At 36.1% G+C, this 13,516-nt stretch overlaps 1 protein-coding gene across 2 annotated transcripts in view; it reads right to left on the bottom strand.

The window, feature by feature from the left end:
- LOC104367484 (BTG3 associated nuclear protein) overlaps nucleotides 1–13,516 on the bottom strand; it is a 153,156-nt gene that overhangs the window by 127,037 nt on the left and 12,603 nt on the right. For both annotated transcript variants that reach the window (XM_042797700.1, XM_042797702.1), the window contains exons 2-4: nucleotides 11,563–11,707; nucleotides 10,016–10,110; nucleotides 8,469–8,668 (exon numbers count right to left, since the gene is read on the bottom strand). In XM_042797700.1, the coding sequence (XP_042653634.1) occupies nucleotides 8,469–8,668; nucleotides 10,016–10,110; nucleotides 11,563–11,632 (365 nt within the window). In that variant the 5' untranslated portion in view covers nucleotides 11,633–11,707. The remainder of the gene's footprint in view (nucleotides 1–8,468; nucleotides 8,669–10,015; nucleotides 10,111–11,562; nucleotides 11,708–13,516) is intronic.

Raw genomic sequence — 13,516 nt, 5'->3', positions numbered from 1 at the left:
TAGAAGTCCACTTAATTCACAGCAGGTACTTCTACATGAAATGCATGTTTCAATGCAGGTAAAATAAAAATACGTATATCGGCAGTCTTACTGCTATGCAGGACCCGAATCAATCTCAAGATGTTGAGGCTGGCAAGTGCTTGTAACAAATTAGGAGACTTTGGAAAACACTGTTATGTTTTTCAGGGAATCAAAGATGTAAATATTTTTCCTTTTTTTTTTTTTTTTTTTTTCCACACCACAGCCAAAGAAACTAATGTTATGCACCCCTAGATAAAGAAAGAAGGACTGACATCTAATCAAAGAATTCCTTTATTTGATTAGCTCCGTTTCATAAACTGAATTTTTGAATGCAAGACATAACCATAATTTTCACATAAACATGTCTACTATACCTCAAGAAGGTATTTGAGTTTTTCATCTATCCACTTACATATTTCAAGTCACAATAATTCTTCCAGACTAAAATACTGCTCATCACTTGCTGGCATTGCAAGGTGACAGCAGCTAATTTCCTTCATTTAAGAAAACCATACAAAGCATACTTCACACATTTAGGTTCAAAACAAGAGTGAGCATTTGTGGGGGGGTGTGTTCATACACGAATGTATGTGTAAAACCCCCTTATCACCTGCTTTGCAGTAAGAAAGAATTTAAACGAAAACAAAACAACAAAGGCAGATAGTATTGAAAACAGAGACCCCAAAAGTCATGAAGACTAACAGAATTGTGAACCAATCGATGCAACTATGAATGGCTGTTCAAATTCTTATTCCCTTAGTCAAAATTCCACTTTACCAGAAATTTTTATCAAAATATCAAAATTTTGCTTATATTTATGTCCTCTTTAAAAAACTCAAGATTCTAAACAAAATTTTTCAATCCATAAAAAGGAGTAAAATCCTCTAAAGTCATGAAGTTTTAATTATCATCTTTACATTTTGTTAAGACTTTGTTCCCTAACCGTGAGTGTACCCGGAATGAACATGGTGAAAACAGATCACAGACAATTGTGCCATTTTCCTTCAACCCCTTCCACGCGCAGACATAAACAGACTGAACTTGCATGAAAGAGCTATTCACACGGGGGCAGCACCATCATCCTCAATTCTTCATGAAACAAACACATTAATTTTAAACAGAACTCTTACTGGCTGAAGCTACAGACATGAACTGGTAATTTAAAATAAATGTTTGCACACAGTGCCATTGACTGATGACAGAAAGTGACGGGGAAAGGTTGTTAATTTATTGATACCACAGGGTCCAGACCAAAACAATGACAAAAGTTCATCTGTGTTTTTGTCAGCCGCTCCCAGACTTAACATTTTGCACTAAAGACGCTGCTGGATGAGGCCCCAGAAAGAGGCTCTAACACAAGATATACTGAAGGATAAATAAGTCTGGCTTGCTTATAGGAAGCGACAAGAATTTCTGAAAACCTGATGAACTCCAAAGTTTCTCCAAATAAAACCTTTATAATAAGTTCTGTCTAACACCCCAAATTGCTGACTGTATTTTCAAGACATCATCTGTAACACTCCACTCCCTCCCACTCCGCGAAACATGGTTTAATTTTACATCTTTTGTTGAGCTGCCTGCTGAGTTGTCTTGAGGACTGAATCCGCTTCCAGGGAAATGTTTTTTCAGGCCTAGAGTTCAGTGTGTGAGATCAGGTCACAGCAGGCAGAGTAATGTACCTGCAACTTCAAAATAAACCATATACCATACATCTTTCAGGTTATTATATTCCTCAATACATGCTTTGTTTCAAACTGGCTATTCAAAAAAAAAAAAAAATCTTCCTGCAAATTGAGGGTCCTCAGACCTGAAGAGGGTTTATTTCCAGGAAGGGACAGTTAGCTTTAACTTTAGTTAAAGACAGTAACAATCCTGAAGGTTTACAATATTCATTTATTTATCACTGAATTAAAAGGAAAGAAAAAATAGCGATAAATTAAACTTGGATAGTGGCTTACATCACCTAATGAGTTATGGTACCAATTGCAGTAAATGTGGGAAAGAGGTTAACTATATACACCAGAGACTCAACAGCCACTATTCAGTGGTAACAACTGAAGAATTACTATTCTTTTCAAAAGCCTGGATTAGCATAGTAGGATAGTTTATTATAATCTATAAAAATACAGCGAAACTGAAAAAGCTATTCAATATCTGATAACATGAAATTAGGGTGTTCAAGGGGTAAAAGAAAAGAAATATATATATATACTTTAAAAAATCAAATTCTAGCTATTTTGGGTTTTATATCAATACCTTGCTTGTATTTCTTCAGGTTTTTTTGTTCTCCTAAAGGCTTTATATGCAGGAGTAACAACAGTTTTGCTAAGTCTAGAATAACAGTCATCCTGCAGTTCTTTCCACCCCACATCCTCCCAACTTTACAACTTCATTTAAAATCATATCGGTTTTCAGTTTTGCCTTATTTGACTACAAAACCACTTGTAAACAAAGAAACAATCACACACCAGAAACGCAGATCTGGAACTTGGGAAATCTGGAGCCAAAAGGCTTGCCAACTGGTACACCACAAACAAAGGATGAGCAAATCCTATTCTTCAAAACCTATTCCACCCTGTCGATTAAACTTAATGGTAAAACAAACATACTGATGATCTACACTAGAAAAATAAAGCCAGTCCATACATCCCATCTAGTACAAAACCGCATCAAGCGGTATATCTTGCATCTCTTGCATGTAAAAAAAAAAAGTTGGTTTGTATCTTAAGGCAAAAAAAGGTCAAATGCTGTTTTCTAAAACTAGCTGCTTGAACCTACCAACATCACAATTACGGGCAGACAAGACTATCTGAAGCACCTCCACTTTAATAAGCTAATGTCCAAACCACTAACAAGTCTTGTTCAAGGACACTGTATTAGGTCTTTGCACAGTAACTGAATGCATTAAACCCGCAACTCCACTTAAGCCCCCAGTTCCCATTAAAGATAAAAATATTTGCAATTCTATCTCTACACTTAGTGATCAGTATCATTAATTGGTTAGTCACAAATGCATGTGGTAAAGAAACAGAGGTATGTGGTCTCTATTTCAACTTTACCATAACAAAAGCTCAAAGAAAATATCTGAACAGAAGAAAAAACTCCATTTACCTACAGATTTCCATATTTCATCAGAAACACTTCATGAGTATGAAGAAAATACCAATTTTAAATTTAAATCCTCTCCAAAATTAATACATTTTAAAAACTGCTCTCAGTTACATCCATTTACCCAACAAAAGTTTCCAAAATGACAGAGCAGAATTGTCCAATGTAGTATTTGCAGGAAATACCCATAAAAACAAATGATGGAGAGTTCTGTGAAACCAAAACAAATTCCTATGTTATCTGAAGCAATCAACCTTAACCATTTATACTTGGACTTACCCACTCAGAAAAATGATTAATGGAAAGACGTTAACAAAAATAACAGTTTCTGGACTGAAATATTTCAGATGAAATATTTGCTTTAAAACACGGATAAAAGATTTTAGTCGCACTGTCACACTGTGTGTTCATCAATTTATAAATCTCAAGACCTGGGCACATGTTAAATTTCAAACTTATCATCTGAGGCTGTCATACTGACAGGCCATCAGGCATCGCACCAATTCTCCTATCCAAGAAACTTTCAGCAGCTACTGGAAGTTTTTGACCAGCATGGTACCTCATAAAGAAAAGAAATTAGAGGTTTTTAATGGCCATACTGCCAGGAAATGTTGCAGACAGAGGAAGAGAGACAATCACTTCCTGGATGGAAAAGCAGGGCTGTACTAATGCTGCACACAGCCGGACAAAGCTCAGAACACCAGGACAATACACGTACTCCCATTATGAATTTATTACATTATTTTGCTACTGTTCTTGGCTCTTTTCAAGTTCCATATAGTTCAACATAACTCTGTGCAATCTAAGGATTTTTGCCATCCATTCTAATAGTTCTGAAACCTTCTGACAGCCTTTCTTTCTTGGAAGAAATTTTTAAAACTTTATTAACACTATGTCTTTGTAGGTAATCCTAACAACTACATAGTTTTCAGCAGCAGCCACTAAACATTGAGAAAATACTTTCTAAAACTTTTTTTTTTTTTTCCTCCTCAGAGAAAATGAGATTTAACATCAAGCTGTTGTTTCTCCAATCCCAACTAATACTTTGCACTCTTACAAGCAAATCTGACAAAATGAGGTCTGAGAGATAGTAAACACCTATTAAAATCTGAGGCTGGGCTAAGGAGAAGCCCAAATGCTACACCCCACTAGCAGAAAGTCAGAGAGGTCTCAGCCATTGCCCCCCAGCAGCTAGGTCCAGCAGTTGCATATGCTACTATCACAAGAGCAGCACAGAAGATTTCAAAATCCCACAGCAGGGAGTGTCATGGACCATATGGGAAACACAAGGCTGGTCCACTGAAAAGGGAAAGGCCGTAGGACAAAAACCTGTACGAGAACACACTTGTTTAGTTCTGCTTTTCATGTGATGATTTACTGAAATGCAACAGCTACAAGTCTTTCCGTATTGTTTATGGCCTATTGCTGTTTCCCCCAAAACAGTTTACATCTCACAAATTCGGAATGACTTCCTTTCAAAAGAAGTCTTCTCCTCTTAATTTTTGCTGCAGCTTAAATTTCTTACTTGGAGATCTTCAAGTTTCCCTACTGTTTCTCTGTATCTCAACTGTTCCTACTAATTATTTGTCACACAGCACGACGCACCCTATATTTTCTTCCTTATCTGCACTGCAATTAGCTAGTATATAATGAAGTACCGTAACAGCAGATCAGAGTAAACAATATGAACAGAAGAATTAAGAACACAATCCAGCTTTCATGAAGATGTACTTACACAAAATATCAAGAGCAGTAGACAGTGCTGTAATTTCAGAATTCAACATTTCGTAGTTTTCCAAGAAACATCAGCAAGCCTTCAAAAATCACATATCCAGAAAAGGATGTTGGAAGATTTCCACACATATCATTCCTCATGTGTTTAATAAAGAGATGGAAAGCAGAATGAGACTCTAAAATGCACTGCATTTCTGTCCTGGGAGCTAATAACATGGGGTGGTTCCTGATTTATTGCAAGTCTCCTTGAAAATTTCTGCTTCATTTCCCTAATAACAATTTTTAAAACTTGGAAACAACAGTTTGGCACAAAAAAAGATATGTGTTATCCCAATAAATCAACGTGTTAAGTTTACTAGAAAAAACAACTTATCACTGAACATAAATCTGACAACTGTACTCCTGCCTCCTTAATGCAGCTATAGACAGATTATACTTTCTTACTCCATTTTATAAGCAGCCAGTGTACAGCATTGGACAAAGCGTAAAATTCTGCATCATAGTTAAGGCAGGCCACAGTACACAGCTGTGAGTGCACCTGGTATGCTGTAACTACACAATTCTACCACAAGATGACACAGAAGAAAGCTCCTCTGTCCAAGTTGTCCTTCTTTTCATCACACAATCACTTAAGCGTATTTCAAACTAACAAGTCTTAGTTAAATTAACTGATTTTTAAAAGCACAAATAGCACAAAGCAATCAAACTGTGTGAATTTCCAATGCACAGTTCATACACTCTACTACCTGTGGTGCTGTAAAACAAATTTTGATTGTTAAACCTGCACCTAATTAATGTAACTAAATTACCAGAAAAACTGTAAACAAAATTCACAGGAGTGGAACAGATCACAAACCCTAAGGTATTTATCGAAAGAAGAATAAAAGTCTGCTTTACTGGTGGTGTGGCACCTTCTGTTTGACGTGCTTTTGCCAACTACAACTCTTTTGTTAGAGTGGCAAACCCGGTATTATTGTAGTGGCAGAAGGAGCAGAAGAAGGTTGAAGAATCTCAGTCAGATGTGGAATCTGAAAATCACTATCCAAAACACTAACTCCTGTTGGCAGCTCTCCACTGCCATCTGCAACGTAAGGGGAAGAGGGAACGACACAGAGTTGATACAACAGAACAGTCCACACGGGCTTTATTTGGAAATAATCAACAAGTGATAAAGGTTTTTATGAATGAGACAGGGAATTCAGTGAAACATTCTACCCCTGTGAAACTGAAGTGTTACTAAAGCCAAGTTAAACACATACATCCCTAACTATTTTATTTTGAGTCATATAGGCCACAGACTGCTAAAAGAACAAAAAGCCCTCAGTTCTTTATTGGCAAGATGCATTTGATAAAGTGCAACTTCATACCAACACTAACAAATATTTGGGGCAGAGAATTTTACAGTCTTCAAGACTTCTATCTAAATTATGTTCAGACCGAGGAGCTGTCATCATAAATTTGTACACCCAAACCAAAAGATTATACATCAAGTTCGCCATTAACACACAGGACAGATTTCCGACTGTTACAGAGATTAAAACAAAAAAAAAGCCTCGAGTCTGACAAATCCCATAAGGAACTCAAAATAGTACCACTTATGGAGGAAAGCATTCACTGAATATGAATTAACAGATTCCCAACGGGGCCATGTATTTCTGAAAATGTTTCTGAATTTTTTTGTGCACTAACCACAGTAAGAAGTTCAGTTTATGCACAAGAACTTGAAGATCTCTAATGAGAAAGAAAGAATAACAGATTTAAAGGAAGTTCCTTGAGAAATAATTATTGATAAAGAGTATTTAGTGAAGACACTGGTGTAATATTCTAGTTACTTGCTCTATTATCCAAATAGTTATTCCATGTACTTTATTTCTTTTGATACAGAACTTAACTATCATTGACCTTTAGGTAAATGTAAACACAGCACCTATTCTAAAGAAAAATTAAAAAGGGAAAAGAAGGATGACCAATGGTCAGGATGTTCATGATCAGCACAAGAACAAAGACCAATAAAAGAATTCTGAACTGGGGCCCAAATATTGTACTTGAACCATCTACAAAGGGAAGTTGTTTTGGAAAAGTTTGAGGACATGAGGACACATCAGCTGTTCCTAACTGGACAGGTGACTGTTCCAGCTAAAGGAACAAAGAGTACTCAGATTTACACTGAAAATATAAAGAACATTTGAACTTTTAAAACAGAGATCAATAAGCACACTAAGTTCTGTATAATTTTAGATTTTTAAATACAAATGAGGTATCTTTTAAAATGATTAGACTGCATTCATCAGAAGTAGTCACACTCAATGAACAACTGTGAGGCAACAGTCTGAATCATGCAACAAGTACAGCTACGTGAGCAGAGCATAACCCTCCTGCATAGAAGACTCCAACTCTGAACTCTGATGGTAGTAAGGCTATAATCCATCCTGTTTCACAAATGCATGAACTGAAAGATATCATGATAAAATGCACTTATGACCTTGAGATAGATTTTTTTTAACTTAAAGTAACTATTATAAAAATAGCGATACTTAAAAAAAAAAAAAAATACAGCAGGGAGCAAGTAGTGGCCTAGTAGAAAAAGGGTAATGTTTGTGATGTTTGAGGATTTTTTTCCCCCTCCCCCTTACCTCACATGGATGAGTCCCACAACATAAAGCAAGGAAATATTTTTTTCTATAAAGCTCTAAAGTAGTGCACCTGAAACACTGCACTGAGTACAACATACCAAAAATATATTCAAAATTATTTTCAGATACTGGGAAATTTCAGAGAGTGATGAAAGATCAGAAGATGGAAAAACAGACTGACAAAGTATTAATTAAATTAGTATATCCTGACTAGAACAGTATGACATGTGAACGTTGCCTATATACCTTTGTAAAGGAGAATAAAAGGTAATTATTTCAATAAGTTTTTCCTAGCTGCAAAAATACAAGTGAGGAAGAAAAAGTTGTCAGACAAAAGAGTCTTTTGATAAGAATATTTCTCTGGCTGAAATCATCTCCACTGTAAAATGACAGGCACGTCAAGATTTAGACATTTAAAACCATATTAGGCAACTCATATATAAAGGTACTGCAGGTCAAACCTGCTCCTTCATGAAGTGGATTAGATTATTTAACAGATTTTCTATCTCCAACTTCCAACCCCAAAATAAACACAGATATTATTCTAGCAAGAGTCTTTAGAAAACAAGCACATAAACTCCATTGTACTTCTGGTGAATAAAGGTAAAATGAGAAGCAATTAGAATGATGATGAACTCATTAACTCAAAACAGCCACATAAATAAAAGTAAAGTCTAAAAAACCTGTCTAAAATAGCTGATGAGACTTTTCCAGAGGATGGATGAATCAGTCTGGTTTAAGTCAAAATGAAATGTGGAAATAATTGCAAACTGTCCATGGACCAGTGTCTCATTCTAAGTAACATCATGAAACTGGTACAAAAATTACCTTCAAGATAAATTCATTCTACATTCACAAACACCATACCAGGATCTTGACAGCTATACAGAAAGCTGCAGAGATTGATGCCAAAGAAACGGATTTACGTTATTTTTAAAAAGCACATTGATGAGTAATCTGTTCTTTTCTTACCATCGTACTTTATTGCACGTCTGTGTAGCGCCAAGAGGAGAACCTGCCACCATGGGGACTTGGATGGGGCTATGCTGTTTGTTCATGACAAGATCCAACTTCTCTTCCAGTGATTTACAGGTAGCCTCTAGTGCCAGCAACTTCGCCTCAATGCTATCCAACCGCAGGCATATTGTCTGATTAATGGAATACAGGAATGACTAGAAAGGGGAGAATGCAAAAGAAACTGATTTTAAAGACTTACACATTTATCTTCAGCAATATACACATAAGGAAGCTCCAGATAAATGTGACTGGAAAACAATTCAAAAGGAACAAGCAGTGTGCCTAGTGACAAAATTCAGCCACGAACAAAACTGATGACATCCAGGAGCATTTTAGCATTCTCAAATTCTTCCAGATCTTTATTTAGAAGCCAAAAGCACCCGAGCCAAACACATTTTCACCTAAGCACTTTGTTAGTATGATTTCATATGCCACAAAATCATTTCAAATGACACGCCAAAGCCTTTCATTCGATACATGTAAAAACAAAAGGATTATAACTCTATGAACGCATCCTCCTGGATAAAGTTAAATAAGATTTTTTTCCTGCCCAAACAGATAAATTCAGATAATTACAGTGGAAATGATATCAACACAAATAACCTCAGAGACAATTGATGCCGCTCACTTAAGTATTCTCCTGAACAGCCAATCAAGAAAAGCAAATAAATACAATCTGTTTTCCTAAGCAATTTTATTCAAAATAAAGCATATTCTACTTAAGTTTCTCTTGGGAAAAACAGACCATTAAAGGGTAATGTTACACACGTTCTCCTTTGCAAACAGCAACTATGCCATCTCGTGGCCCTTCATTACAATTTACACACCAAATCAAGGTGGTTTATAGTGCTGCTCCCCCATGCTCTTTCAATACAGAGCTTCAGTTTCTATGGCCATTTCAAAAATACAGAATCACATACTATTTAATGTGTGTGGCAGTAAAATACTACTCATATACGTATGTTCCAAGACCAAAAAAAAAACCCAAATGACCCGAAGCACACTGGTGAGAACAGCAGGGGAAGTTCTGCATGTACTGAAAAGCCTGAGCTACCGGGTCTGAACCAAAGGTGGTTTAACTATTACAAGAATGCTGGAGAATTAATTAAAATAATAATTTAAAACATGCTGAAAGTATCTACAAATTGTAATACTAATACATGCTCAAGTTTATCTTTTAGTTCAACTTTATTCACTTCATCAAAAAGTGTACCAATAATGATGAGACACTGGAATTACTTCTGGTGACATTTTATATTGCATATCAAATTCTTGCTTCTGATTTTATACCAGTAAATTAGCCATTCCTCCATACTTTAAGATTTATGCACAAGAATAAACAAACATTTACAAGAAGGCCATTAATAATTCCAGTATTATGTATAAAAATTTTATTTTATGCTCTTCTCTTTCAATATCTTTTAATATAAGAGTACTAAGTTAATTGGTATTATGAAAAAAAAAAAAAAAAAAACCAAAACAGAAAAAGGCATTATTATAACCTTAATAGAGGGATCCTGGCAGTTAATTTCTATACGCTGACGTTTCAGAGCAGGCTCTACATCATCGTCTGTCACTTCATGATTCTCCAACACAACTGCAAAGAAAAATAAGCATTGCCATAGTTTGTAACACAAGAGGGCAAGGCACAAATTAAAAATACATTAAATGGATAAAATTTAAAAAAAAAAAAAGGAATTTAATTAACATATTGTATATATTCTTTTATACTTACTTGGGCTTTCTCTTAAATATATGACAACTGTTTACTGCTTCTCAAAAAAACATTTATCCAAATCTAAGACTTTGTTGCAAATGCACTGAGGATGTAACACACAAGCATCACCTTGGATTTTTTTATTAGGAACCTACCACGAGGTAGCAGAGTTGCCTCATCAGCTGCCCTGATTTCAAGATTCTACAGGCTTCTGAACCCTCGTGTATATACAAAACCATAAAAATACTAATGAAGTTATGTACAAAGGTAGAATTATACCCACTACTCAGTGTAGTAGCAGGTTATTTTTCCCCAGTATAGATGAACAAAATCCTGCAAGCTTTCCAAAATAAATACTTATATATGCAGACCTATAGTTTCTAATAGCTTTTCATCTAAAGGGAAACAATTTGAAGAAAACAGTAACAAAGAAGAACTGAATTGAGAACTGGAAGGCCTGACTGGTAAAATCAAGAGGTAAAGCCTTGATCAGCCTCCCAGTCAGAGCATCACCTGGGATCGGACCAGGTCCGAGCTCCTTCGCCAAACCAAGCAGAGGCAGGCTTGTGTAAGGTTGGCCAGAACACAGCTGACAGTCCTGAACACCAAGTTACCAGCTAGGCTAGGACAGGCAGGTCCCAGCTTCTCCTCCAACTCTTTGGGAACATCGCTGAAATAAATTTTTTGTTTTGCATCCAAGTTTTTTTGATACATATTTCTCTTTTCCATAACTGTAGTTACTGTTCTTTCAGTCAGTTACTCACGTGTAAAGGCAGCATAGGATCAGTGTCTGTAGCTGACCTCAACATGGTTTTGCTTAGTAGGTCAAGTTCTAAGATATCACACTATTTGCTTTCAGAAGTGTTTTTCAGTTTTACTGTAATTTTGTTATACTGACAAAGAATTTTAATGATGTATGAGAGAAACTATTTTACAAGTAGAACAACAATTCATAATAGATGGGTGATAGTTCTCATTTGAGAGAAGGCCTAAAACATGTATTTGGGTCTGGAGAAAAACAAAAGATTGCCAGAGGCCTTATTTCATTCAAAGTTTTTGACACTAGTCTACCCCTGCATAAAAAACGGCGGTAAAACTTCTAAAAGAAAAGTAAAAATTAAAAAAAAAAATCTGATCTATAGAAAGGGTATTGAAAATATACAAGTTAAACCATTGAAAACCTGATATGGAGTCTTAAGAAGCACCTCTCCAAAAAAATATCTGCAGCAGTGCTTTATATTTTTAAGAAAAGCTCAACAGTAATTTGCACCTTGTTAACGAGCAATACCATAAATTATCTTTCTCATGACATCACTACCATCTCTACTGTACCTGGGTTATCTGGAGCCAAGTCTTCAACAGCAATCTGAACAACATCTGCCAAATCGTGTTCTGACATCATTCAGAACCAGGCAGCAATATCCAGTCAAACACCACTGCAGGTCCCCAGATAAGTAATTTTACAAGTCATGCAATCCTGAAACACAGCAGCAAGAACAGTGTTAATACAGATATATTTGATACATCAATACTGCCTTTATTTTTTCATTCTTCCTCTATAAAAGGAAATGCAGTTCCTAACGTAAGTGACCAGCCTACAGAGTGATCATCCAGTGGTATCAACTGCTACATTATCCAGCAGCCTCCTCAAAGAGCAAAGGACCTGCATCACCTCTGTGAGTAAATCTTTCTGTACTAGGACTGAGACAAGAGTTCAGGCTTTCTTTGCTGATCCACCTTTCTGCATTTTCCCACTGGATGAGGAGAATATTTAGTTTCAGAGATTTGGCAGCTCATCAGTATAAACTACAAAATGAAATATTTTCTTTTAAATTGATTTTTTGTTTTAGAAGTTTCAAGAGCATACAAGACCATTCTGAAATTGCAGGGTTTTAATTTACAAATTACTTAAGCTCTTGGAAGCGATCAGGCTTTAGTATTTAGTCTTGATGTTACAAAAGCATACGAAGCTCCAGAACCACATCAGATTTGCAATTACTGCATTCTGTACAGATCTATATGCACACAAGATCCTTAAATGTATGAATCTTAACAGGCCTCTCAAAACTTCATAAACATTCAGTGAGAACAGGGAACTTCCTCACAGCTAATTATAACTAGACTTGAAGCACAACTTGACTTTTTTTCTTGGCTATTGAACTGGCCTGGTGTTTCTGCAGCTAGATTCTGATGAAATTACTTTCAGAATATGGTCCTGATTTTAAAGCCAAAATATTTTTCAGTCCTGCTCCCTTGAAATTGTCTGTCAAGGTTATTTATTAGTGTTTTAAGAGAAACCTTCAGCCTGTAAAATTGAATTAAAAAATCACTGGAACCATTCATATCTGTGCTTTCCCACAAAGAGATGGACAATGAATACCAAGAGATCAGCCGATTTTTTCCTTTTGAACCTGAAGAAAAAACACTAGGGAGATAATTTGAGGTTTACCAATGGAAATGGTAATTCATCTCTTAACACTGAATCAAGTCCAACTATGCATATAGATTTTCCTCTTGCCCTCTTCCACTTGAGCACAAGAAAGCCATTAAGCCAGACAGGTGGAGTACAAATTTTTGAAGAGAGCAACACAACCTACAGAAGAATTCGGAGACTGGCCTGAGCAACCGCTGCACGCTGTGAAAGCCCATCTCAAAAGGAGGACTCCCCACATATCAGATTTGTTTACTCAAAATACCAGCACTGCCAATACTGAGTCATTTGAAATTCTGAGCGTGGTGAAAAACTGTTGGGACAGCACAGACTGTGGCAGCACGCCCAAAAAAACTGGCAATACATTAGTGCATATGGATGCCATTTTGGCAAATTATATTTGCCATTTCTGAGAAATCCTGGTAACCAGCCAGGCTTAACATAATAAAACAGCTGTGCTACAGTTACTGTTTCATAATGCTACATACTGCTAGTAATATTAAGAACCCTGCCCTCAACTTGAAGGAAGACATCCGCCACTCCAAACACTCGAAAAGGACAAACTAGAACAAAACCCAACTTTGGAAACTTTGTCTATTTACGCAATTCAAGATTTCACTGACACTTCACGTGTTGCATTTAAACCAGTTATAGCTACAAACACATCAATATTTTACAAAACATTCCAAAGGATTTGCAATGCTTTTCTTTAAATTCACTTGAATACTTCATGCGATGCACACATTTAGCCTTCCAAAATTCATTATAAAAAGATCACTGAAATTATTTAAACCTTTCTTCCACACAAACAAAAAATAATTTCACACTTCTGACATGTTCTCCACCTCTCATGGT

The sequence above is a fragment of the Tyto alba genome, unplaced genomic scaffold, assembly GCF_018691265.1.
Source record: "Tyto alba isolate M040663 unplaced genomic scaffold, T.alba_DEE_v4.0 Super-Scaffold_26, whole genome shotgun sequence".
Taxonomy (NCBI): Eukaryota; Metazoa; Chordata; class Aves; order Strigiformes; family Tytonidae; genus Tyto; species Tyto alba.
Note: the sequence above shows the minus strand (reverse complement) of the source record. Positions and strands in the feature narration are given on the sequence as shown.